Source organism: Aspergillus terreus, genomic scaffold (assembly GCF_000149615.1).
Source record: "Aspergillus terreus NIH2624 scaffold_6 genomic scaffold, whole genome shotgun sequence".
Taxonomy (NCBI): domain Eukaryota; kingdom Fungi; phylum Ascomycota; class Eurotiomycetes; order Eurotiales; family Aspergillaceae; genus Aspergillus; species Aspergillus terreus.
This window is the reverse complement of record NT_165929.1, coordinates 1,770,661-1,797,614: the sequence shown is the minus strand read 5'-3', so window position 1 is coordinate 1,797,614 and position 26,954 is coordinate 1,770,661. Positions and strand designations below refer to the sequence as shown.

The following is a 26,954-nucleotide window of genomic DNA, read 5'->3' as shown; positions in this document are numbered from 1 at the left end:
ATCATCGTGAGTGAGGTCGTCACAGGCCGTGGGAACGGACCGTTGCAGAAGCCATTGGGGTTAATAATAATAGAGTGAGGGCAGCATCACCCCAGAAAATCCATGGGTTGTTGCATCGGGATCGGCGCCCGGACTTCCCTTTTCCGGTTCCGCGAATCACATCGACCACATACAATACAACCTGATGTTGGAACATCCTCTCTGCTCTATACCACATACTAGGTAGTATCTTGCACTTCTTCCTCTAGTCATTGATGTGAATGCCTTCTGACTCTCGAGACAAAGCTGAGACGCAGGCTGAGGTCTGCTAGTATCTACGTCTGCATCGCCTCGATAACCCTCGCCGACTTCCCACTCACATTGCCGTTGTATAGCTGGGGGTTTTAGGGTGCCATCCTACTATAAGCAAATCATCTCTATCACTCCGTTTCGCAGCATTATGTCGGATGCCGCTGCCAAGCGACCCTAGAATGGTTGAGATATCTATTGTCATAAGAATGGATGTATCTCTACAAAACGAAAGATGGGGAGGTATTAGAGTGAGGTGCAACTGGAACAATAAATGAGTTACGGTTAGTACGCAACCCGTAGGCATAGAGAGAAAATATGTCACGGGATTCCATGTCCATGAGTTGCCTGTCTGTCTGCTCTCCATGTAGAAAGCATCAAACTCTCCCACAAGGTCGACCACCCGGTCCCTCAACCAGCCCCCTCCACCCCAAATTCCTCAGATTCTGTGCAAAATACAAATTACACCCATACCAGGTGTTTCTGTCAGCCATGGAGGTCGCGCAACTTCCCGTCCTTCATGTCGAAGCTCGTATCAAGAGCAGCCGAGATGGAATCATTGTCCGAACCGATCTGGTATTTTGCATTGAGTTCCTTTCACATTTCGGCTACCACTGATAGTACTCAGATCAGAGATGAAATCACCAAGTGGATTGTCGACAGATTTGTGGTTCTGTCTCTAGGCCAGGAGATCAATTTTTTCGGTAGGCTGCATGGACCTGTTGATTCCTATGATATAACCATTGACTGTTTCGCAGAAGGGCTGAAAGAGCCACACGCACAAGCGATAGAGTCCATCATTGTTACAGAGTGTGTTGGAGGAAACATAGAGTCCGGGGCTTACCGACTTCCGCAGGTGGAACTAGATGTTCAGGCATATCAGCTTCGCACAGCATCTGAACAAGAAGGTTCTCAACCCACCCAGCAACTGGAAGAGTCAACAGATGCAGAAGAGGACTCGACAAAAGGAAGAGTGCTTATGTTACCGAACAAGGAACTGGATGGGCTTTGGGAGTCGTATGTCTGATGTGTTTTCTGTCATGGATTGGCTAACAAGACCCATAGCCTCCGATTCGATGAACCGATTCAGACACAATTGCTCCATGCGATTAGCAGGATGGGTTAATCCCCTCGTTTTACAGCATATGGTGATGGGCTCGTTAACCGCCATCATAGTCTCGTTCTCTTCGCGCAGCCTAAACAGATGGACCATCAACTGGAACAGACTAATTCTTCTATGGGGCCCTCCGGGGACAGGAAAGACCAGTCTATGGTGCGTTATTATCACTAGCTACTAAAGCGTCCCTGACTGATAGTCTAGCCGTGGTCTCTCGCAGAAGCTTGCAATCCGGCTGGGGAAGCACTATCCCAAGAGCAAATTGATCGAGATCAACGCCCCCGCCCTCGCAAGTAAATTCTTCGGGGAAAGTAGCAAATTGGTCGCCAAAGCTTTCGAGAATACTGAGGCCCTATTGGAGGAAGAGGACGACACCTTTGTCTGTGTTTTCGTGGATGAAGTCGAAACATTGGCTGCGCCGCGAGACCGAGCCCTGAGTGGGAATGAACCATTCGACGCTGTCCGTGCTGTTAATGCACTCCTCACTGGGCTGGACCGACTACGATGTCATTCCAATGTTGTCACTCTCTGCACCAGCAATATCGTCACGGCATTAGTGAGTGACTCGTCCTCCGAATATATAACCCGTCAAGCCGGGATTAACGGACTTTGATGTGTAGGACCAAGCTTTTCTCGATCGCGTCGATATCAAGCAGTACATACCACACCTATCCAACCGAGCGATTTACGGGATCTATAAAGAATGTCTGGAGGAATTGAGTCGACACGGAATCATTAGAGGTGTTACATTTGATGTGGTCCAGGTTGATCCGACGGATCCTCAGACAGCGCTACAGTATGTGGAACAATGCGCAGAATCCCTCGAGCTCCCGACCTTCGAAGAGATGCATCTCAACTATCAAACCTTTCCCCACGCAGTTCCTAGACAGCTTGCGGATGTTGCTTTGGACAGTGTGGTACGTATTTGTACCCGGTAGACTGGGTAGAAGGGTTCCTAACGGGTGTAGGGACTGAGTGGCCGTACAATCCGCCGTCTACCAGCGCTCAGTCTAGTCCTGCATTCGAATAGTTGCGGTGCTCCTCCTGTGCGAGATGCGATTCACGCACTGAGGGCGGCGATTGCATCGGAAAGACAGGCCAAGGCGGAATCCCACACAGACGGCAAATAACGGAAGCGAAATGGGCGAGAAGGGAGTGGACGGAATACACGGCAGAGGCTCTGGTCGGGGGTTGAGACCACCACGGCGACTGGAGAAGGGACATAAGTTGTCAATTCATGTTTATTATCGATATTTCCTGAGAATTTTTCCCAGTCAAGTCTCTGTAGTATGCACAAGATGGTGGATGGGATGAATTTTGTTGTTCCGAAAAATCGCGGTTTTCACCGAACGGAGTTAGAGCCGGAGCGGCAGCCAATCAGCGGGAGGGTTTAGGCAATTCCAAACCCAAGAGAAACTTGCCTTGCCCGTTCGACTTGGAACCTCGACTTCACACCTCCAAAAGCACATTCTCCTGTGCGCTGCCTCCGTCCATCTCCCCCTCCCCCCCTCCCCCCTCTCCTCCTCGGCTATTGCGCCTTCTTGATTCTTCAGTGATCGGAGGGTCCTTCAGATTGTCAGTATGCTGGCACGTACTGTCCTGCGCGGCGTGCCCTTCCGGGGCGTCGCACGTCAGTCCTTGAACAGAACCTCCACGGTACGCCTCTCCCCGACATTTCACGCCCATTGGACCCGTTCAACGAGGTCAATCGTCTTGCACCCGGTCCAGAAAGCTTTTCCACGGGCTATATACTGATAAACTGCCCAGCGTGCGTCTTCCTCGACCGCCGGTGCTGAGTCCGCCAACTCCCCCTTCAACCTCACCGTCACGGCTTCCGTCGCAACCGCCATTGCTGCTGGCTCCGCCTTCTACCTTTATGGCCAGGAAGCTTTTGCCTCGACCCCTGCTGAGGAGGGGTAAGTAATTCTGTCGTGATACCCGTCGGAACCCGACACTTCAGCTGGCTTGTTCCGTTTCGCCGACCGAACGGTTATATGGGATCGGAGACATAACGGAGCTGACGCATCGAATTTTAGTCTGCACCCTACCAAGTACCCTTGGGAGCACGCCAAGTGGAACAAGACCTTCGACCACGCCGCGTGAGTGCTCCTTCCCCCCCGATCGACTGTTTCCTCGATGATTCGCTCCACCTGCAATGCCAAATACTCATCCCGCATCTAGCCTTCGTCGTGGTTTCCAGGTCTACCGTGAAGTTTGCGCTAGCTGCCACTCCCTGACTCGTGTCCCTTGGCGCTCGTTCGTCGGTGTCATGCACACCGTCGATGAGATGAAGGCTTTCGCCGAAGAGAACGAATACGACACCGAGCCCAACGACCAGGGTGAGATCGAGAAGCGCCCCGGAAAGCTGTCCGACTACATCCCCGCCCCCTACAAGAACGAGGAGGCTGCCCGTGCCGCCAACGGTGGTGCTCTGCCCCCGGATCTTAGCTTGATCGTCAAGGGCCGTCACGGTGGCTGCGACTACATCTTCAGTCTGCTTACTGGTTACCCCGATGAGCCTCCCGCGGGTGCCACTGTCCAGGAGGGCATGAACTTCAACCCCTACTTCCCTGGTACCGGTAAGTAAACCTCTTTGGGTCAGATTGTTCTCGTCTAACCATGTTCTAGCCATTGCTATGGGCCGTGTCCTGTTCGATGGTGTTGTTGAGTACGAGGACGGCACTCCCGCCACCACTTCTCAGATGGCCAAGGACGTTGTGGAGTTCCTGAACTGGGCCGCTGAGCCTGAGATGGATGACCGCAAGAAGATGGGTGTCAAGGCCGTCGCCCTCCTCTCTGGTCTGTTTGCCCTGAGCGTCTGGGTCAAGCGTTACAAGTGGTCTCCGATCAAGACGCGGAAGATTGTGTACAACCCCCCTGTCTCCCGCCGCTGAACGTCGCCGCGGGCGATCTCCGATGCCAAATGTGAGGATAGGAAGGCGGCTAGCGAGCCTTGAATAATGTAACCCCGACCTCTGGTTGGTATCGGCACCGTCCTCGCTCTTGTCAATGGTCTATGCTTGTTTTGTTACATGTCGTTCAGGACTACTGTATCTGTACCCTAGATATTTTTTTCTTTTCCAAAATCTTGTTTAAAGATCCAATGTCATCATTTCCTTTGTCTATAATAGTTTCCTCGGGACACTTGTTTTGTCATGTGGGTATTCCTACACGGCAGGTAATTGTTGCGAGCGACAGGAGTTGATGCATTAGGCAGACGTACAAAGCTTGGAGCCAGAAAAATGTACTTAACTGAGTGTATCTGATGTTTATATACCACTTGAACATATATACAGTTGGTGGCCTCATAATCAATCCTCGCTATCGCCGATGGTTCTTTCGCCATCGCCGAAGACCTTGGCGAATACTTTGTCATAGCTCTTCCACACCCCGTACATGACCAAGTCCGAGAACTCCATCAACCACGCAGGACTCCGACCATCCGGCCCCGCCAGCATTCTGGAGAGCGCCAGCATCAACAGCAGAAGGGGCCCCCATAGGGCGAGAAACGTTGCCTTGCCGACGCGTTGGCGGATAGTAGTTATACGATATGTGTGGATCTGCGCGAGATATGTGCGATACGAGACGGGAAGGCCATGTTCAGCTGCCCCGGTCGTGATCAAGTTCAGATAGCGTGACGAAGGCTGCGCATAGCCCGGCCGGGGCCTGATGACGGGAGGGGTCCGTCTACGCTCTACTTTCAAGCGGGCCAGTGCCGCCCTGTCACTCGTCGGAGACAGGAGCGTGTGTGCCTTGAACGCCTGAGTGTCTGGACAGTCGGGCACGGGGTCGGCCGGGTCGTACCCGTCAGGAAACGGGTAGCAGTCGACCACGATATCCTTGTACCCGCGGCCGCCGCCCTCGGTGGCGATGATGGTGGCATAGTCTTCCAGCGTGACTTCGTAGACGACGCCTATGAGAGGCCTGTCAGCCTGCGTGTTCTGCGACGACAGCAGCGGTGCGTTCTCCGATGCGAGCGCCTTCTCGTCGAGGTCCTCGTCCGCGTCGTCGCGGGGTTGGTTGCGGAACTGCGTCGCAGCGAAACATGGTTCCACGTACGGCACGCCGGGTAGATCGAAGGTCAACCGCAGCGACGGAACGACCACGTTGATCTGCGACAGCGGTTTGATACCGCGCATGCCCAGGAACGTCTCGGCGGCCAGGTTCGATCCGTAGGCGAGGTAGAGGACGGTCTTCTCAGGGGCGTCGCGACGGGCATCATGCTGCGAGAGCAGGGTCTGTGGGAGGTGTTCGAGGAGGTGGGTGTCGCTTTCGAGGGACTGCGCCAACGCGGATTCCCGTTGTCTTTGCGGGGTGGTCTTCGGAATGGACCGAAGGGTGGCTTTAGAAGCCGGGTTCTTCTTGCGGGCTAGAGGGTTCAGCTCCCATAGTTGCTCGAGGATCTCCTTGATGGGACCCCGCTGCGAAGAGCCTACCAGGCCTTCTTCTTCTTGGTTCTGGCTTTCGGGATAGGGCATGGTGGTCACTGCGCTCTGGATTATGACGAATGGAGAGTTAGAGTGAAAGCACGCAATCCACGCAATTGCTTGCGTCGCAGCGGGAGTATTGGCTGTTTTATTTAGTCTGGGGGAATAGTAAGCAAGGAATCTGACATCCAGTCGGTGTTGACCATGTTGGTTTTCCAGGTCTACGTACCACCCTGGCCGCCTACGAGGCACCGGTATCCCCGGTCCGTCCCTGACAGGACTGGCCCGGAGCGCGGGTCATTGATCCTTCCGACTCGGATCGGAGCTTGGAGCCGCCGATTGCCTCTATTTGTCAGCAGCATCATGTCCACTGTCCTTGATGTATGATAATTCTGACCGGTCATGACACCAGATCAAGCAGTTCGCCCCACGGTGCAGTGACTCACGGCGCGTAAGACTTATGGTTGTGTTTGGATATTGGAATATGAGATCTTCCCTCTTTCAAGGGGCTATGTATATGGTGTACCACGCGCTAGAAATGGTGAAACATATAGATGTAGATAAACCAAGAGATGGGCATGAAAGACGTATCAACTTGGACTGAAGTATATATGACACCAGTTCAGTCAACTATGCAACAGATATTTAAAGGTGCTCACACCCAATGATGTGTATCAGAAATATGGGAAGTTGATAGTTGCTAAAAGCTCACAGAGCTTCTGAAACTTCTGATCCATAGTCCCATAAAAAGAAAAAGCTATACCAATGCTAGAATGACAGGAAGACGAACAATGGCATGAAGGCCTCAGGTAGACGTTTGGGTCGTGTATGTCGGGGATATTGGTCCTTCCTTAACCGGCAGTTGGTGGCCCGGCCACTACTCCGTAGGTTGTTCTTTGTACTTCTACCTTCCCCAACCTTCTATGCTACCATCATCAGCCATGTGCCTTACGTTCGCTCCCTCAATGATCTTGTGATGCTCTGCCACTGACATCAATTGGCGCCTGAATCCCCTTGCCTCCGTCTCTCGCTCACTATGCCTCCCCCACAGTCGATTCCGACTTCCAGGCAGGTAGCGCCAACCTGGGTCGCTCAGTTGGATTCTGAACTACAAAGAGCATCTATACCGGATCGAAGCATAGAAGCTTTCGAGTACGTTAACATCCATATCCATATCCCCCCTCTGACACCGATAGGTTTCCAAATATCCTCATCCAGACCCTCCTCTCCAGCGACACATCACTAGACGCCGAGGAGATTGACTGTGTCGTTTCGATCATCACAAAGGACCTCGAAAGTGTTACCAGCGTATTGAAACCTCTCTCACTTCGTACACTGGCGGCTCTTTTACTTCGATTGCATTCTCAACATGCTCAGAACATCGGCCTTGACCTCTTGGTGGTAAGATCCGGCACATCCCGTGTGTCGTCTGAAGGATCTGACTCCAGCAGCGAGCCTCTCGAGTTGCAAATTCAGGATCGAAATCTCCAGGAAGTTACTTCGCGAAATCAGACAAGGTGTTGGTCGATCAAGAATTAGGGCGCTGCCTCTATCATCTATTCAACAACGGGGATCAAGAGGTACCGTCTAGAAGATTGGTGAGTTAAGAAAATCGCAGGATACTGGGTCACATTCATATATGGTAGGCTGGAAAGCTATTTCTCGCTGTAACGGCCAATGTGCAAGTCAATACTGATGCATTTTTGAGTCCTTCGCAAGCCGAATTATCAAGGTATGCTGAACAAGAACCTGACATACAGTTGCATTGACTAAGTGTCCTTTTGGCCTAGGACAACACATATTCTTACGCATGGCACAGACAAAATCCTGACATTCCTCGCCTCCACGATTCTTACAGGCTTTTGGCGTTCTGGGATAAACATCCCAGATATCCCACAAACAGAGCGCAAGTTTCTCGAAAACGTCAATGCCAGCCCAGGCGATATAATCGAAAATTTCTATCATCATGAGCAAACAAAGAAAGACCAACAGACGAACCAGGCTACCCAAGCGTGTAACCTTCTTCAGTCTCTTCATATCGATGGGAATACCCTTGTCATTGGCCCTATAGCAGCATTGCTAAGCGCAAATGCGCTGACACTTTTATATGCTGTCGATGCTACAGCAGGCAGATGCTTTGACTACCTCGAAATTCCACTGGGGGCTATTTTGGAAGTCTCTCCTCTCACGATAGAGTCCATGTCTACCCTAGTCTTGACTCTCGACTCCAGCGTGATGACGGTGAACGGACCGGACGACGTACTCCAAGGACAAAAGCTCCGTTTGACCTCGAAAGAGAGCTTGAAGGACCTGGAGACAGCAATACATGCGGCTGCTGAATCCCGTCGTTGTGGAGTTCGAGAAGGCATCCTCGTGACCCGAAAGGCTTCGTCGACTCTGATCTCGTTGGACCTCAGAGATGAAATTGTAAGGAAGTCTGCCGGACCCAACGACATAGGGCGAGACATGGACCCAGATCATGAGTCCCATACCGTGGCAAATGGGCAGTCTGCAGGTCACGTTGCTTTTGTCAGCGGAACGACTTGCAATGAAGCAGTGGTCCAAGGAGACCAAAGTCAAACAGTCTCGGCGAATGCAATAACGATTGTGCATCAGGATAATGTCCCCGGAAACAGCGAGGTGGGATCATCTCCCAGCCGGGGACATCAAGAACAGTCGCAGCGTCCTATGGGCCAGGCGAAAGCCATGTGCACAGAGGACCAGATTGAGTCTCTGAGTGAGACAGAAGGCAAACCAGATGCGCAAAAAGTACAGAACGCCGATGCTTTTCAGATAAACAGAGTTCCTGAAAATGTCATCGAAAAGTCCGACCAAAATGTACGACGAAATTTGCCATATCAACTACGCAGCTTGTCCAGCAAAACAAAACCACCCGCCCGATTTACGAACACCCAAGAATCTCTGATGTTCCACCGACGAAAACCCGGACAGAAGGTATACACATCCCATTCCAAGGCTGCCGTCGACTGGGATGAGGACCTTCGACAGAGCAGTGACAACCTTGATGGAACGGTGGAGAAAGAAACAATAAGCTCCATATCATCTCCATTCCCCGGAGATGGGTCTATCTTCGATAGACGAACCAGCACAGCGAAAAGGAAGAGAGATCCAGTGGGAAAAGCTTCCTCCAAGAAGAAAAGGAAGACAAACCCAAGACCCCGCAAGAAGGATGTAGGGACAACAGCTCCCGGTGATGAGCAATCAAGAGCTTCACGTCAGGACAAGGCGGAAAGGGAAGCAGACGATGCAGAATGGAGTAGTGCAGATGACGCACAAACAGGCCATTCTGGATCAAAGTCAGAAGAGAACCACGACCCCCTCACAAACCATGACCAGAGGCATATAGAGAGAGGAGGCCTCAACACAGCACAATATACACTTACTACGCTCAAAGCTACGGACGCACACAACATGACGGAGCTGATCAAGGACAGTACCGGCAGTGACAAAGGGGCAGATATTGCGGTCGAGGAGAATGTTGGCGTTGGCAACGCTACCGATAAAACATCTCACGAGGAGCACAAAGACTCGTTAGCCACCAATGAATATGGACCAGGGGGCAGAGGAAAGGCAGTCGGTCGAAAATTAACAGCAGCCTTCAAAGATTTCGATACACAAGGAAATGAAGGATCTTTTGAACAGAGAGTATGCGACGAAGCAGCACACAGCATACCTCTATCGGCTCCTGATGAAGGTGTGGAATCGGTCCACTCTACAGAGTTGTCAAGGATCCACCAATATAGTACCCAAAGGTTGGAACCCACAATACCGAGGTCACCGTGTTGGAACACGATGGTGAGCCAGAGTCCCAGGTCTAGCATGAGGACCGAGAGCAATGAACTGGACAACCCGGCCCAGTCTACGGTCTTCTTCGATCCCACACATATTGAGATGTCTCGAATAGGCGGAAGCAGACCAAGGAGCGAAGTAAAACAGTGGAAAATCTCAATCTCTGCCGGTGGGAAGAGTCGGAATACTACTTCTGAGGAAGATGGAAGAAGAGATTTGAAAGATGCTGCCCGACGTAGGTCTTTACCTAGGGATTTGCGGCGAATACCTGCCCCAATTCTGCAAAGCAGTAGTACCCCCAAAAGGATGATGGTCGACAAAAATGGAAGCCCACAGATGATTCGTCGTGGTGCAACTGCATGCACTACACTACAGGAGAGCAGTATACAGAGCAAGGTAGGAATGCGGATGAAGCCTGTCCAGTTGGTGTTTCAGGGCCAAGGGAAAGGTAACGAGTCGGGATATGATGGAGGATCCGAGACGGACGCTACAGAGGAAGCTCCTGAGCGTGACGGACATGTTTCATCCTCCCCCTTGTGCTACCATTCTCCAGCCCATCCCTTATTGGAAAGAGCCGCGGCGCCAGCGGGAACGCTAGAGGGCCTGGATATCGATCAAGTGGTTCAGACTGACTCGAAATCGACGTGCGAACTACTGGAGACGGCCCACAAGAGGACCCAGAGCATGCTATTGGCTTCTAGTCAGGTAAGCCACCCCTTATGCACGACCACTAGTGCACGGGTCATAGATCGGATCCGAGTGGTGCTAAAAGCATGTCTAGCGTCTTGCGTGTCAATTGGAGGACGAAAAGAAGGCAGTCAACCAGGTGCTGGAGGTGTATCAGCGGCAGTGCCACCAAGTGCTCGACGAACTTTTCAAGACGCAGGAAGAACGGATCCGACTGTGCGAGCAACAGGCGGAAAGCATCCGAACCCACCACGCGAGGATCTGCCAGGGACTAATCAATCGGTTGGAAGCGAACGGAAGAATGGCGCACAAGCGAACATTGCCCGATCTCCCAGCTAGTCAGAAAGACGCGGCAATGGATCATGATTGACAGCGAGCTGATCGAAATCGAACTCAGCTGAGCCTATCGGCGAACCGGAAGGGTCTTCAGGGCCGGGTGGATTCGGTCTTGGAAGACAGCCCAGAGGATTATTAATAAGGAGATGGAGACTGTGGTTGAAGGTGAACTCTGCAATCGTATGTTATTTTAATTTTTTTCCTTTCTCTCTTTGTTCTTCGCTTCGGCGCACTGTTGTATTCGGATGGGTACTGGGTCGTATGATGTATCTACTACTTGTATAATCAACACGGCCCGCGATGTCCCCACCTAGATGGGTGGAGGGAAAAGGACAAGAGAATGGATATGGAATACCTAGTTTGAAGGCATGTTGATATTAGTTTTGGTAGTGGCCTCCTGGGGTGCCATAAAGGCCCTTTACAGTGCATGAAGCACCTGCATGAAGAGGAAGAAGAAGAAGAAGAAGAAGAAGAAGAACTGATAATGGGTAATTGATACCTGAGGAATTCCGATTTCTTTGTAGTGATCGACAGGCCAATAAGAGCGGGGCCAAAGCGACACACACCGAAATCACGTGGAGCCCCGCCCGTGACTCCATCAGTCATCGCCGACATAGGAGCAGTTTACTTGGAGAAGTCACAGAAAAAAAAAAAGACACAACACCTCCTGGGCGCGTCAATTGAGATACCCCGTTTGTATTTCACTCATTGTCTGCTGCTTCTCGTGGTTCCTCTTACAAAGACTTTCTCATCTCTATTCTCTCTTCTTCCCTCCTCTTCATCTACCCCTCCATACTTCCATTGCCCCGCTGTCCATCATGTCGGTGAGTCACGGCGCTTCAGTCTGCCCCCAATCATACCAGCAATTCGAGCGAAATTGATCAATTCGAGCAGTTCTTCATCGAGAACCGCCATGTCGGCGATAAGTCCCATTTGGAAGACTCCAGAAGTATGTTGGATCCATCCCTCCCCAGAAAACCTGCAACTGACGCTTCTGTATAGTCCGCGGTTACAACCCCCTGACTCCTCCCAACCTCCTTCAACATGAGATTGCCTTGACCGAAAAGTCGAGACAGACCGTCATGGAGGGCCGTGACGAGGCCATCGCCGTCGTCCACGGCACCGACAAGCACCGTCTCCTCGTCGTCATCGGTCCCTGCTCCATTCATGACCCGGAAATGGCTCTGGAATACTGCGATCGTCTGCTCAAGATGAAGGAGAAGTACAAGGATGAGCTGTTGATTGTCATGCGCTCCTACCTGGAGAAGCCTCGCACCACCGTCGGCTGGAAGGGTCTCATCAACGACCCCGATATCGACAACAGCTTCCAGATCAACAAGGGTCTCCGCACCTCCCGCCAGCTTTTCGTCGATCTGACCAACAAGGGTATGCCCATTGCCAGCGAGATGCTCGATACCATTTCGCCCCAGTTCCTCGCCGACTGTCTCTCCGTCGGAGCTGTTGGTGCTCGTACCACGGAATCCCAGGTGCACCGCGAGCTGGCCTCCGGTCTGTCCTTCCCTGTCGGCTTCAAGAATGGCACCGACGGCTCTCTGGACGTCGCTGTGGACGCCATCGGCTCCGTGAAGCACCCTCACCACTTCCTTTCCGTCACCAAGCCCGGCGTGGTCGCTATTGTCGGCACCGTCGGCAACCCCGACTGCTTCGTCATCTTGCGCGGAGGCAAGAAGGGCCCCAACTACGACGCCCAGAGCATCGCCGAGGCCAAGGCCAAGCTGACCTCGCAAGGCATGACCCCGCGTCTCATGGTGGACTGCAGCCACGGCAACTCGCAGAAGAACCACAAGAACCAGCCTAAGGTTGCCGCTGTGCTTGCGGAGCAGATCGCGGCGGGTGAGACTGCCATCATGGGTGTCATGATCGAGAGTAACATCAACGAGGGTAGGTTTTTCTTGGATGTGGTTGGAACATAGCTCCCGCTGACTCTACTTTAGGTAACCAGAAGGTGCCCCCCGAGGGCAAGGCCGGTCTTAAGTACGGTGTGAGTATCACGGATGCTTGCATCAACTGGGAGGATACCGAGTTGGTTCTGGAGAACCTGGCGCAGGCTGTTCGTACCCGCAAGGAGAAGTTCGGTGCGAACTAATTGTCGACTCTTTTCTTTTGGCTCCTTTCCTATGTGATGAACTGCATAGATTATGTCCTGTGCTGGCCCAAAATGGTTTGGTATGAAGCGATTTATCAAAAGTTCGGTTTTACTTGAATACAATCCTGCGATCCCTTGTTCACTTTGCCTGATAGTTTATGTAGCAAGTACAGCGGCCTTCTGGTACCTACAGTCCAACAGCCTAGGTAGGGCATTGAAACCTAGCCTTGGCAATGGAGACGCGGCTCTGACGATCCGGAATCATCGCACCGAGCAGACAGATCCGACAACCAACCACCAGGAGTGCAAAACAAATCCGTCGAGATACTCTGTACATGCAATCGACCATCTCCACTCAATCGAACATCACTCCAGAATGACCACACACCCAAGTCACGCTTTTTGGTCTAGGGCTGGTTTGGAAGAGTGCGGTTGCTTGTGGGAGGGCGTTTAGGGTGTCAATGGGACGGCGAAGAAGGTGTTGTGAGGTGTTGCTGCTTTCCGTGGTGGATGCGTTCGATACTATACCTCGGCTGTGTTGACAGCCACGAACATGCAAGATGATGTTATCTGCAGTCGCCACCGCCATGGCCCCGTCATTGCGGTGCGTTGCATCGATCGACTGTTCATCGCGGGACGAAACGGTAGAATGAGGGGAAATGTTGAAAGTTCGGATACATGAGGGTGCACTGTCAGAATGAATGCTTCAACTATGTCTTCACTATATGCAAGAAGAATAGAACTCAACAGTCATCAAAGCAATGTATACAGAGAAGAGTAGTGCAAGTGTACCAGAGAGTCAAGCCTAGTAACGCTATATATCGTACGAGAAGAGAGACATATGTATGTGCTAAACAGTGTCAACCTCATTCCGCGCCCACTTCCCCTCGCGAGAGCCGAGTTCCGGAATCTTGAAATCCACAATGCACGCGGCGAACGACGTGCGTCGACTTGCCATCGCATCCCCTACATGCAACATGCCATGCATGCCTAAGACATGCTGAGTCCGCGGAAGAAGCGAGTGCTGGCCACCGAACCCATCCCGTAGCTCCGCCTGTTTTCGCTTGCGCGACGTCGTCGGCGGCAGCATCTCCGATTCAGCCCGGCGGGTTGATTTGACAGACGCAAGACTGCCATCAGCGCCGACGGTCATCGACCGCAGCGGGATATCAGCCGTCGACTGTGATACGGAGCTGAATGTGTCCACGTCGATAACGTGCGTCTCGCCCGACGCACCAAACGCCCACACGCGCGCCCCGCCGTGGGAGGCCTGCAGCGCCAACTCGACCACATTAGCCATCCGCCCGATCTCCTTGCCGTAGATCTTGAACGGCCACATCATCGCCGTGGGCCGGTAGCTCACACTGAGCAGGAATTCCCAGTCCCCGTTCTGGTTCTGGACTAGGCTCTCGCGCCGTTTGCGCGACCTCTGATTATCCAGGAACCAGTCCCGGGCTAGATCGCTGTCGCCCATCACCCCGTCGCCTTGTCTTTCGCGTTCCTTCCGAATGACGTTGAAGACGTCCAGGGGCACAGAATACAGAATGATTCGGTCTCCGTAGGCCGCCACGACGCGTAACCCCCAGTTCCAGTCGGAGCCTGACGCAAAAACCGTGGGCACCAATCCTTCCTTTGCAGCGTCTGATGGGTCCTTTCCGAAGGGTGGAACGCAGACCAGAGCCCGTGTAAGGCTTGTTGGGCCCCCAATGGGCGCATCAGAGCCTATACACAGCAGACTGGTGCGTGGCTCGATGAACAGGATGTGTAGTCCGTCGTTGATGGGGATCGCCCGATAGTGATGACAGTGCGTTGCCCTCACTAGGCTGAGGTTCCCGCTATCCCCGGAGTTCCATCGTGTGAAAGACTGAACATCCGCCAGCAGGTGTAGGGGACAGACGGGCCGCTTCTCTCCGGGAAGAGTTTTGTCGCATTCACATTTATGTCCTCCTGGTCCTGCCAGCGAAGAAATGAGGCGTAAATCTGTTGAAGACTCGGGTCGGTTATGTAGAAAATGCAGGACCTCCGATGGCTGCGACATGGGGAAGTGCTTGCGGCAGTCTTGCTTTCGTTTTTCGTCAAACCAGTGCAGTTCGATACCCCTGCCGGACCCGAACGCCACACATCGACGACCAGGGCAGATTGAGACACTGCGCGGTGGATCTTCAGCGGAACAGACGTTATGGTAATAGTGCGGAGACGTTAGTTTCATGGGATGCATCTTATAGGGCGTGGATGATCCAGAAGACTCGGTTCCTAATCCTGTCCGCTGCTCGGAGCCGCACTCGTCAGCGGTGTCTGCAGGGACCAGGTCACAAACCAGACCTGATCGTCCCCTCATCAAGACAGCCACCACGACCTTCGGAGTGCTCGTATCCATAGATACACCGATGACTTCGTCGGGGCACATGATACTCGTGAGAGGTGTAATGTCGAACTTGTCCACAGCCCCTGGAACATTGGAACTGACGGGAGTTCTGTTGAGGCGATAGACAAATATCTTATGACCAGACACGACCTGGACATAGTTTCCGCAGTTGCTGGCATAGAACTTGGATGAGGACGAGAGCTGGCTGCTAAGAGGGCTGTTTGCCGGCGAAGTCGAATAGTAAGGCGGACGACGCGATCCGGACTGTTCCGCGGCGAGCTCTGAGAAATCCACCACCGCCGTCGTTACGAAACCTGGCCTCTCCACGTTCACCTTGCGGCCCGACAAGACACATTCCGTGGCGAACCGTCTGCTCATCTTCCACACATTACTCTCTTCGCCATACTTCTGAGGGCGTTGAGTCTGGCAATCTTGTAGCCAAGAATCCCACCAACCGGCCCGTTTCAGCATTGTTTCCAAAAGACGCTCATTCAAACTGACTCGCATCCACTGCGAGCATGTCCGGCGGGCATTATCAAAGTCCCGTGGACTCAGCATGTAGAAAATCTGTAAGAGGATTTCAGGCGGTGTGACGTTGGCAGCTGGGGGACAGGTTGTAAGGTGGTCGATCGAGTGTGACCGGGACTTGGATGTTAGGCGTAGCGAGCGACGAGTTTCAGACGGGACGTTATTGAGGAGGCGCTTGGTTACATTTCGAGGAAGACTCCGTCCCTCTTTGGGTGGATGAACACCGTCTGCTCCAGGCGTCGATAAGTTTCTCATCCTGAACTTGGGTTTCTTTCTAGAGGGCCCCATGTCACGGACTGCATCCAGCTCGGTCTCACTAACCGCAGAGGCTTCCCAATTGTAGTCCTCATCCGGCACGATGCCGTACTCAGTTTCTGGAACAGCCCAAACTGACGGCATTATGTGTATAAAATACCAGATAGTGTTTGCAATTTGATAAATCAAGAATAGTGTTCAGAAGTAGCTGGTCGACAGCCACCAAGGCGTGACAAATATGTACCATATACCAATATATGACAACGGTAATTGGTGATGATAAGGATGTCACGATTCTGACGAACGTCTCCGAGATTTTATCGCATCAGATAGCGATTGACGTGAAGAGCGAGCTCATGGACCGTGCGCTGACAGTCATACTCAATCAGCCGCTGGTCTGCAGCGATGTAGAGATGTTGTCATAGTTCGTTACCGTTCTAATTTGACCTTCCTTCCCTTCCCGCTGGACTAGACCGCCGTGAGTAGATGGTGGCGAGTGGATGCAATGAGAGAGGTTGAGGTCATGGAAAACATACAACCACGTGGGGAAGGCGAAGAACTCTTGTCGATGACCAGGTGGTGGAATGTGATAGAAGAAAGGAAGACAGAGATAGAATCGGGGACCGGTGCGGATGGAAAGCGCTTTTAGATAACGATTTCATCCTGGTTTGCCTCTGGCCCATCGGGTGGCATAAATAATTCCCGTCATAGCCGTTCTGACGTCGACAGCAAGGTTCCAAAGCCAGGGACTGAATCCAAAGCTAGGGTGTATCATCCGCGACCCACCCAATGTTGCCTCCGACTGCTGAGACCAGAGTCGGCGGCGAGGATGGGAGTGGATCCAGACTGACGACGGTCCACCATGGTTGGAGACCACAACACACGACCCATGGCGGGGGAAAGGCGAAGAGGGTGGAAAATTCTGTCCGATTTGATTTGGCTTTGGGGGAGGATTGTCACCAGCCCATCACAGCCAACGAGGCGGGCTCAACGCTGGAACGAGCGGAGACCCGTAGGACTCAATAGACGAGTCAGCCCATCGCCGAGGCAGATCGTCCGGTGTGTGGGTTCTTGGTCAAAACACCATCGAACGCTCAGGCCAGGATGGACTGTTGATGCATTAGAAATCATCGTCACGGTCATCTGAAACAGTAGTACGTAGTACCTGCCGCATCTTCTCGGAGAACGAGACTGGCGCACCGTGATTGCTTGTGGGATGTTGGATTGGAGAGTAACAATGCGGATCTGCTGGTATGCTTGGATCGAACAAGGCAAGTCCGTTTCGGATAAGACCCAAGATCTAAACGAGGAGGGTCCAAAGTAACGGTGGTCGAGATAAATTCTTGCCGAAGAATGCGACTAAAAAAGAAAAGTCGACGGTCGCATGCGGTGAGGGAGCCCACGGCCTCATTCCCCTCTCTGATGGGGCTCTGACACTGTGGATGCATCATCCGTGCGTGTATCAGTCACTCAATAATAATGGAGAGACCAGATTTCTTGGGGTGAAAGGGTGTTGATTGTTGATCGCTGGTCGATGTTGCAGTGCTGTAGTGGTGCCTTACCGACAAGGCCTCCTATCCGACCAAAGTAACTATGGAGTATGTACACATTTTCACCACCATTGTTAAATACTCTCCACTAGAATGCAACAACTCTGATACTCGCCAAAAGAAGAATCTATTAATATCCCAATACAATCTATCTGACTTTGGCTCCATCTACCGGGTCATCACGAATTCCATCACATATTTCCCCCACCAGACGATGCATGGACCAGACGGAAATATGCACACCATCGCCCAATCCAGGCGGACCAGGAGCCCCCAGCTGTGATGGCCTCGTCTCGCCTTGCCGTAGTGTGCTGCGGATGAGAATCTAGTCAGCCACCATAATGCAAGTGTTCGCTATGGAATGTCCCCCTTATCGCTTGAGACCTGAGGCGGTGGCAGAATCATCTACCGCCACATGTCAACATCGACAGCTCAAGAATCGTCACCGGATAGTTAATGAAATGAAAGAAAGTATTGACGGTCTACTCAACCTCGGAAAAAATCGCGCATTGAACTATAGCCAGATACTCGTCTCTGATGGATTTCCAATGCGACCATGCTAACTCTGAAGTTGTCTATATACGCGTGAGGGGATAATAATCCAACCAGACAAATCCAACACGAGCAACAATGAAAGACAGACATTAATATACACAGCATGAAATAGGCAAACAGAACTGCAATGGTATCACGATGATCTCAAGATAGCATAGAGTCGTATATCATAAATTGCCAGCAATATTAGGGAAAGTGATTAGGTGAGATACTAGCAAAAAAACGTATTTATCCAAGTGGCCATCAATAAATGAGCCCAGACTTCTACCTGAGCAAAATGCTCGGGTGACAGGGCTCGGTGGTTCACACCAATGAGCTTCGGGAAACCCCGGTGGAAACTCTCGATTAAACAGCACTGTCGTTTGGTGTTTCGTGGAAATCCAATGCCCCAGGCGCTCCATGGTTCACACTTCGTCCGGGGAGCCAGGCATCGGAAAGAGGCAATATCAGGCTTGGGTTGACATACTTTTTCAGCCTCAGTCCCAACTCCTGACCACCGACTCGGATTGGAAGCGCATCACGTTCGAGGCCAGAAGGCGGGGACAGGGTGGACGACGGCGAGGGTGAAATATCGCCGCCACCCGGACGGTCTCGGTCAATGCTCTTCAAAGCAATGAATTTCGTCAGTGGCTCATAGCTCCGCTGGAAGAAGTAACTGAACCAGACCGTTGCTGCGAGGAGAGGCACGATGATCAGGGAGCGGGTAATCGCTTTGCGAAGAGCCAGAACTCCAATCATGGCAAGCTGGAAAAGGATGAATCCGACCAGAACTCGGTTGCAAATCATGGGCCAAGCCCGCCCAGTCGAATGCTGCTGGTGATCCATTGCGTATAGCAATTGGTACTTATAGATGAGTTTGCCAATGGTAAAGTAGACCAAACCGAAAAGACAAATCAGCCATGAGCTCGGAAAGACGCTATACACGACACAAATGATCAAGATGAGGATGGTTTGAGGGATGGAATATCCATAACTGAAGGTGGGAGGGGTAGACAATTCAGCATAGTCGCGGGGGGTCCGTGCAGTTAGAAAGTTGATCGGATACATCGCCACGCTACCGAATTCCAGCAGACGGAAGGGAAACAACCCTAGGCCCTGGAGGATAATGAGGTTGATGTAGAACGGTGCGAAGTTCTCCAGCGACTTCGCCAGGGCAAATGCGATGGTAGTGGCATCTTTGAATGCATCCCGAAGATTCTCCCAGAATTGGTAGAAGGTCGTTGCAGTTCCGAAGACGGTGAACACGAGGAAAAGATTAAAGAATGTGAAGAAGAAATTCTTCGAGATGACAGAGAGCTCGATATCACCTCGCGACGTCATTCCCTGACAGTTCGAGAGCCCTGGATATCAGTTAGCAAGGGAGCGAAAGTTGACCGGGTGGATAATACATACAGTTGTACAAGTATGGCACCGCAACAGTCAACAACGAGAGGACCAAGGTCGGAAGACCGGTTTGCACAAGAGATTTCGCAAGAGGGTGTCGGGAGAGAGCATCAGCTAGTTGAGGGAACACTTTGTGCAGCGTTTCGAGTTCCAGAAGATATGCTACCGGAATCAGCAGCACTGACCAGAAGATAGTCAGAAAGCCAATGATAGCCGTGATGGACCAAGACTGCATCATCCGCCTTGAACGGGGAAGATACGTGTTTTTCCAGATAACATCAGCTGGGGCCGGCGCCAGTCTAGCGAGGAGCTGCATAGGATGGGGGTCAAGAATTGCTTGAACGACCATCTGGGACGCATGAATAGATTCCATTGTCACGAAAGCCAGCTCGGTGGGAGGGTACTCCTTCTTACGAGCAGCCTGGATCATCTCATCAATCCGTCGTAGCTTTTCCTCGTAGTAGTCTATCGCATCAACATTCCGATAGCGTAACTTGAATGGTCCGTACCACAGCCTGGTCGTCGGTCGATTCTCATTATAGTCGGCCACATGGTCTCGGGCGCTCGTAGAGAGAAGTTGTATCCGTTCACTGTCCTCCTCAGACAGTATACTCGACCCAGAAGGTTGCAGATTCGTCCGGGGTAGAGAGTACTCCCTAATATCTTGCCGTTTGTACCCGAGGTGCTTAGTCCAAGCCCGCTCTAGTTTGCGCAATATCTTCAGGCGTTCATCGATCAGACGATCCAGTTCCCTCCAATCACGGCAAAGGGTGACACTCTCAACCTTCCCAACTTGTAGGCCTTTCCATGAACTCTCGAATCTTATCCTCAGACCGCATCTCGCGAGGGATCCCGGACAGACGGATGGTACGATCGGTTGTGCTGGTTTGGCTTCCAAGGTAGTTTTGCCGTGTGCGGATTATTTTGTTCGTTTCTTGAAGGAGCAGGTAGATTGCCAATCCACTGAAGATATATGTGAAAACCACATACATCCACAGATAATTCGGATCGGATATGAGCTTCTTATGCTTGCCTCCGCCCAGAGTATTATCATCGTCGTCGTCCCAGCCAGGGATCCCCAAGGTATGGGCGTATCTGTAGTGAATCGGAAGGATTATAACGAGGGATAAAACGAAGACGGCCGACAAGAAATGGACGGCGAATTTGAAAAACGATAGGAACTGTACAGCGAAAAAGATGTCAGCGGTGTTCCTACTACATCCGTCAGGACTTCACACGGCACGATACTCACAACGTATGCATCCAACCCAGCGGAATGCAACACCTCCTCGTCAGTGATCTTATATAGAACGGGTATCCATCCAAAAAAGCTATCGGGAAGCTCAGGTAGGTGCGAGGCTGCACATCGTTGCTGTCTCCGAGCCGCGTACAACTCAGTCCACTTTGGCCGTAGAATCTGGGTAAAGAGCAATGTTAGCAAAGCTATAAACAAGACTGGAACCAGGTTTGACCCTACACAAAATGCGAAGAATGCGCTAAGCCCGAGAAAAGAACTGATCACCAGTTGTGTATACAAGTCCCGCTGGCGGTTTGTCTGTTCGGACCACGGTTCATGCGGCTTGCCAGGATCGTCCGGCTCGTCCATCATCATCGTCGCCGCTGTCAGCACAGCTGTCGCGGCCGACTGCGTGAGAGACATTTCACTAGCCGAGTTGTCTCAGATATGAATCGATGTTGTTGGATGCATAAGGGGGACGAGGGTTCGGCTTCCAGACAAGCTTTCAGTATCTGACGTCAAACGGAACTTCGGGTGACAGGGATTTGTGTTATGGTCCCACAAGTACTTGCAGACCGTCGTAAACCAGGGAATGATACGAGCGTCAAAGTCGAGGGAACAGGAGATAAATTTTTGCTTTATATCGCAGCCGTGGGATAAAGAAGCAAGTCGGGCGCGTTTCGAGCGCTCAATCAACTGAAGCTCATTCAGACGATTCCCGAAATAGCATAGGCGGTTCGCTGACTCAGCATATACAAGGTGATCTCCAGCTGATGGAATTGATGGAATAATGGATTGCATTCTGATCGTATGAAGAATATGTAAGATGACAAGGAAACAATGAAGTATTCTGAAATATGAGCAAGTCTATGTACACAATGCGACAAGGGTACTTCTCAGTTCTCTACGTCCAATGATGCACAACCAACGTCTATCATTCCACCACCCACTACCTAAGCAATCTTGCATACTTGGAGGCATGCTGCAAACCGTCATAGTAGAGATCAAGCAAACAGCCAGCAGACCAAGCTTGCGTTGGAGACTATTTTTCATGTCATTCGTTAGTGAGAAAGAGGATATCTGGTGGAAGAATGATGGTCACGTACCGAATCATGGCAGTAAGCGCCGTCCTTATTTGTGAGTTCAGTCAAGCCCTTCCATGGGCTTTCCCTGAGGGCTCGCTTGCACCCCTCCATTCGCTTGGTGACTTGCTGATAAGCCTCTGTCCTGCCCTCTGGAGTCTTTCTTCGAGCCAGGTCGAAATACAATAGTGCACGAAGGAAATAGCCTCGCTGCCACACCCATTCGGGTCCCTGGTGATAGTTCCTGCCTTTCGCAGTCGCGAAGTCCGTGGAATCCTCCGAGTTGTTGTAATTGGGCCGGTAATTGAGATCGGATGGGTCGAGAGTCGCCATACCCACAGGGCCGCATAGAACCGAATCTGCAAGCGCCAAGGCAGCGAGGGCCTTCTCAGGGTCAAAGAGCTCAGGTGCCACGGTCATGGCAATGGGGAAATTCGAACGCAGTTGGTAGTCCTCATAAGGCTTGCCAGATTTGTATAAATCCTTGTATATTCCGCGGCGGTTGACGAGCTTGGCATCGACATCGTAATTGCAGTCGTTCGTGGAGTCAGCTGGGACATAGTAGCAGAATTCAAAGTTTTCTTTGATTTTGGTGGCCCAGTTCTTGAAAGTGATTGTCTTTCCTCCTGCAGTCTCGACACCTGCGTGAGGGTAGAATCCACGCTCATGTAAGTCACCAACCCATTTCAAAGCGCTGTAGAGAAGGCCAGTGATCTCGATGGCTGCACCGTCTCGGGGTGTTCCAGGGAATCCCTTGTTCCCGGCTTTCTCACTTTCACCCATCTTGTCCTGCCATGTTCCACAATTGAACTGACTGCCACCAAATATGATTCCCGTGTTCCAGTCCACATTAATGTCTATCTGAAAGCCCTCTGGCTTCATTTGCATGTCTAGATCTGGACCAGCATTGTATTCGCGGAACGACAGGCCATGAGCATGCCGTTGAAACACTTCCTGGATAATCTCGGTGATTGTGGTTGACTGAGAATATGCTCGAGGATCATCGAAAGGAAACCAGGTATCATCGTATGGCAGGAATCTTCGCGGGACCTTCTCCTCAAGAAGCTGGCGGCCATTTGGAGCCATTTTAGTGTAGTCCTGTATAGCCTGGAGTAAAAACCAGACCGAGTCCCGGGAGTTGTAACGTGGAAGCTTCCCGCTGCTTAAAAGATTGGGGATCATGCCATGTTTGAGCACGCTTGCAAAAGCAAGGATGTGTTCCTTCGCGTCGTCAAAGCGACCGGTACAAAGAAGCAAGCCGCGAAGAGAAATGAACACGTCTCTGCCCCAGCACCTTGCCCAGTCCACAGCAAAATGAGGCAAACCGGCTGCAAGGCTAGGCACTCTCTTTGTAGGCCAGAGAGACGCTGAATTCACGTATCCTGTTTGCTGTACACTGACCATACCAAGCTGGTGGACGAATTCCTGTCCTTTCCGAATATTGTCTCCCAGTAGCTGAATACCTTTCGTCCATGCAGCGTTGTATGCAACTTGGACAATGATTGCGAAATAGCGTGGGAGAAGGAAACTGGGCAATTCACGGACAGCTTGGAACTTCTCTCGAAGCCAGACAGCAGGGGCCCGCAGGGCATCGTACCCTTCCTTCTGTGCCACTTTCTCGAGACGTCCAACAATATAATCTAAAGCCCACTGACCCTGGCGAAGATGGTCACAAAGTGGATGCCCAAGCTCATTGTTTCTGATGATGTTCTCAAGAACGCTCCACCAGCCCTGGAGTCCAGCGTACACCAGAGGTCCATGGTTAGGGATGTTATACACCCCGTCTTGGCCATCACTGGAGTCCCTTTCCTCCGCCTCGCAACGGTAGAGTGCGAAATTGAGGTCAACTAAGCTGAGCTTCGAAAACGCTTCGCCTGCGCCCTCTGTGATGAAATAGTCCAATCCTGATGCGTGCTCAGCTAGCGGTATTGAAGTTTCGAAGAGTGCTATGGAGCCGGCAGAAAACGTGTCCAGAACTGAAATCGTGGTATCATCTCCCTTCGATTCGAGCTTTGTACCCTCGAATTTGTGAACCTTACTGGGTAACCCGCGCAAGTAGGTTTTGTCTGACAGAATTTCTTGTTTCACGCTGTCACTTGCATCCACCACCAATTTCCAAGTGCCAATATGTGTAGCGCGCGTACCAGTGAGATGCGTGGGCGGGAGCACAACATTGTTGTTGTACGGTGGAAACGCCGTATGTGCGATCAAGAAGATACCCTTTCGAGTTTTCGGGTGCACTCTATGAACTGTGATATATTCACCGTCATGATGAATGTGTGTCTCATCGTATCCCTCGACACCCATAGTGGTATGCAGCTCGTTCAGAAGTTTCTTGACACCCCCGATTCCGCCTTCAAGGTCGTGGACAGTGACCTTCGAGGACTCAGAAAACTCTGAGTGGTACATGCGAGTTTCATGAACAAGGTCTACTATCTTGGGGTATATCTCATCATATCCCATGACACTTCCAATGGCTGAAGCGCACATTGCTACTAATGCAGCGTTTGGTAAGGTATCAATGGCAGTTCTTTTCTGCGCTGGCATCTCATTGTCATGAGTACAATCCATGAAGAGCGCCTGGACTGGACAGGGTCTTATATGAGAAATGCTTTCATTGACATTGTCGGTTCCAGCTGATGCTATCGCGTGGCTACTACCAGCTGAGGGCAGGTCAACATCGAAGCTTCCGATAGGGCGGCCTCCGTGGCGATGGACGAGACGGCTCAGTTCTCCGGTGCCCCAAGCTTGCATAGCCTCGCGAATAAGAGCGTTGATTCCAAGCCGTTTGACGAAAACATAATCGGCATCCTCGGAGCCAGTGAAAAGCTCAGCGAACACAGTAAGATTCGGTCTCACTTTCCGCGCTTCGTCCAGGAGATACTCCGCAACCACCAAGGGCGTAGAATGGCAATTATCAATGCGGAATCCGGTGAAGTATTTCGCCATCAGTCGGGTATATTTGGTCATGAAATCCCAGAGGAATGGATTGTCCTCAGGTCCGTTTCCGTATCTCAACTTCACGCAGTCTCCCCAAACAATCACTTCGCGGCGTAGATAGGCCCTGGACTCTGGCCCAGCGTTATCTCGCATTGCATCGGCATTCCAAATCCATCCATTGTTAACAAGTGCCAATGCTTTCGGGTTGTGCTTTTTGGTAACGTCGTTGTGTGGCAGCCTTGTGAAATATGTCTCAATCAACGGACTTTTCGCAGTAATCGCTCCAAGTTTCGGTCCATGGTCGTCAATTCGCAGGTACTTGATGCGATTGTAGAGTTGATTCATGATTTCAGAGACATCAGAGTCATACTCTCCGTAGAACGGCAAGTTCACTTCATCGAGGACTTTCGATATCGCCTCGTGAATCGCCTCAGTATCAGAATCTGGACCAAATTTCCCGAAGAGCGCAGTCGTTACGACCACGCCAAACTCATCATCAACTCTCCGACTGAATCTGCCAAGCACCTGCTTGGATGTTGGGACTCCGTGGTCACGGATCAGACCCGCCTGTTGTTTCAGTGTCAAGTTCTTGTAGTCATTGAGATCTAGACGTGACCATTTGCCGTCTTGCAAATCAACGTCTTTAGACGATCGCCACTTATCCACAATTCTCGCAGCGTTGTCCTTCACATCAACGACGTAAAATTCCCAAAGTTTTATTTGCTTGATGACGTGTTCCCGAAGAGCATTCATGACCAGAAGCAAGTCGTCAACCGTCTTGAACTCAGTCGGAAGGCCCAATGATTCAAGGTCCTGCCCAAATTTCAACAATGCTGTATCCAACTCCAAAGCCGCCTCTAGCCATGGAGCCGTCTCAACACTATAGCCGGCCTCCGGATGCTCCTCCAGCCATTGGCTGTTGTGGGCGGTATGGTTCCAGACCACGTCGGTCAAGGACAATAAGCCATACTCTTTCTCCATTCTCGAGACCAATTGGGCAACGTCGTCTTCTCCATTGGGAAAACAAGCTTCGTCGAAGGTGAGCTGATCAAAGATACTATAGGGAGAATTCGAGGCACCGCGTTTCATCAAAGGCGTGAAATGCACCATGTTGTAGTTGCGTTGACCGATGCCATTGAGGTGCTTATCCCAATCCCCAGGATAGCTGCCCATGAATTTGGAGAGGATGGAAAATATGGAGAGCGCATTGAGAGGCAAGTCGCGACCATTGAGGGTCAGTCGAGGGGCAACATCAATGTAATGGGTCGGAGTTCTCGCAGTCTTGGACACTGCGACCGGAGAGACCGAAAATTCAGGAAGTGGAGAATAAGTGATGTAGAATGCGAAAGAACCAGGTTTGGTGATGGGAATATCGATCTGGATGTTCTTGTTGAAATTCGGTTGAAGTCTGGTGTAGTCTAAGTAACCTCGCAGACTGTCTCCAGATAGAGCCCAACTCACCTGAAGCTTCGAAATACCGATCTGTCAAAGGGTTTCCCATCTTGTGGAGCGTTTACCCACAATGACCCGCCTCTGCAGATAGAGCTGCTGCCTTCGATAACGAAACGAACATGGTAAGGAGAGTTGGTAGGAGGTGGTAGATATATATATCCACCAGGTACATCCGGAGAACCGTCATCTTTCAAGGGAAGAAGGTACACCTTCTGCGGAGAAGACATCGTTCCTCCACTTGAGATATGGCCCAAAGCGAAGTTTCGCAGCGGCCGGAATGCACAAGGGGTACAGGAAGCTCGACGGTCGAAAATCAGCCTAACCAGCTGTACTGCATGGGACGTAGATACGGACTGAGTAGACCTGGCTTGGATCAACACACTGCTAGAGACTGAACGACAAAAAAGGGGTTTGAGAGGTTGAAAGAATTCAAATGGTCCCCTCATTCAGGTTTTGTCTTGTTCCTGCCCTGGGCGCCCGCAGACCCCGCAGGCCGAGTCTGACATCATGCATTCAAGTGTTTTCCTGGTGCGGGAAGTGTTGACAAAGGTCTGGACCGCAGAACTCGGGCCTCCGCACGTGTCCCACCACCACTAGCCAAATGTTGGCACCGGTGGATTGTTTACTTTTCCCACGGGGAAAGAATCGTGATAATATATCAATGCTTTCTATATAGTCTATGTGCAGATGGATTCATGCCAAATAATACCTATCGCAAGCCCAACAGAAACAAAAGGGGGATTCAAAAAGGAAGGAAAGATCAAGACCGCAGAATAATGTAGCCAGTTAGACCCTTCACAGTCGGGCCATAACCGCCTGATCGCCACCGTTCACT

At 51.5% G+C, this 26,954-nt stretch overlaps 8 protein-coding genes across 8 annotated transcripts; 4 read left to right on the top strand and 4 right to left on the bottom strand.

The window, feature by feature from the left end:
• Positions 1-780: 780 nt before the first annotated feature.
• ATEG_04886 (putative pachytene checkpoint component Pch2) lies at positions 781-2,343 on the top strand (the record flags this gene model as incomplete). Its single annotated transcript, XM_001214064.1, has 5 exons — positions 781-864; positions 917-1,305; positions 1,465-1,561; positions 1,605-1,961; positions 2,026-2,343. The coding sequence occupies 5 exons, from the start codon at positions 781-783 to the stop codon at positions 2,341-2,343; spliced, it is 1,245 nt and encodes a 414-aa protein (XP_001214064.1).
• Positions 2,344-2,986: 643 nt separating this feature from the next.
• ATEG_04885 (ubiquinol--cytochrome-c reductase catalytic subunit CYT1) lies at positions 2,987-4,299 on the top strand (the record flags this gene model as incomplete). The annotated part of the gene is made up of 5 exons (XM_001214063.1): positions 2,987-3,061; positions 3,173-3,321; positions 3,442-3,504; positions 3,587-3,984; positions 4,034-4,299. 5 exons carry the CDS (start codon positions 2,987-2,989, stop codon positions 4,297-4,299), a joined length of 951 nt encoding a protein of 316 aa, XP_001214063.1.
• A 706-nt stretch (positions 4,300-5,005) lies between these two features.
• Positions 5,006-5,883, bottom strand: ATEG_04884 (uncharacterized protein; the record flags this gene model as incomplete). Its single annotated transcript, XM_001214062.1, has 2 exons — positions 5,006-5,009; positions 5,210-5,883. The coding sequence occupies 2 exons, from the start codon at positions 5,881-5,883 to the stop codon at positions 5,006-5,008; spliced, it is 678 nt and encodes a 225-aa protein (XP_001214062.1).
• Positions 5,884-8,031: 2,148 nt separating this feature from the next.
• ATEG_04883 (uncharacterized protein) lies at positions 8,032-10,699 on the top strand (the record flags this gene model as incomplete). Its single annotated transcript, XM_001214061.1, has 2 exons — positions 8,032-10,347; positions 10,424-10,699. The coding sequence occupies 2 exons, from the start codon at positions 8,032-8,034 to the stop codon at positions 10,697-10,699; spliced, it is 2,592 nt and encodes an 863-aa protein (XP_001214061.1).
• Positions 10,700-11,483: 784 nt separating this feature from the next.
• On the top strand, positions 11,484-12,772 carry ATEG_04882 (3-deoxy-7-phosphoheptulonate synthase; the record flags this gene model as incomplete). The annotated part of the gene is made up of 4 exons (XM_001214060.1): positions 11,484-11,489; positions 11,560-11,614; positions 11,668-12,567; positions 12,621-12,772. The coding sequence occupies 4 exons, from the start codon at positions 11,484-11,486 to the stop codon at positions 12,770-12,772; spliced, it is 1,113 nt and encodes a 370-aa protein (XP_001214060.1).
• A 355-nt stretch (positions 12,773-13,127) lies between these two features.
• Positions 13,128-16,064, bottom strand: ATEG_04881 (F-box protein; the record flags this gene model as incomplete). Its single annotated transcript, XM_001214059.1, has 2 exons — positions 13,128-13,461; positions 13,654-16,064. The coding sequence occupies 2 exons, from the start codon at positions 16,062-16,064 to the stop codon at positions 13,128-13,130; spliced, it is 2,745 nt and encodes a 914-aa protein (XP_001214059.1).
• Positions 16,065-18,370: 2,306 nt separating this feature from the next.
• ATEG_04880 (putative DUF221 domain protein) lies at positions 18,371-21,068 on the bottom strand (the record flags this gene model as incomplete). The annotated part of the gene is made up of 5 exons (XM_001214058.1): positions 18,371-19,365; positions 19,418-20,229; positions 20,399-20,589; positions 20,661-20,825; positions 20,886-21,068. The coding sequence occupies 5 exons, from the start codon at positions 21,066-21,068 to the stop codon at positions 18,371-18,373; spliced, it is 2,346 nt and encodes a 781-aa protein (XP_001214058.1).
• Positions 21,069-21,594: 526 nt separating this feature from the next.
• Positions 21,595-26,346, bottom strand: ATEG_04879 (putative glycogen debranching enzyme Gdb1; the record flags this gene model as incomplete). The annotated part of the gene is made up of 3 exons (XM_001214057.1): positions 21,595-21,687; positions 21,752-26,075; positions 26,129-26,346. The coding sequence occupies 3 exons, from the start codon at positions 26,344-26,346 to the stop codon at positions 21,595-21,597; spliced, it is 4,635 nt and encodes a 1,544-aa protein (XP_001214057.1).
• Positions 26,347-26,954: the final 608 nt, after the last annotated feature.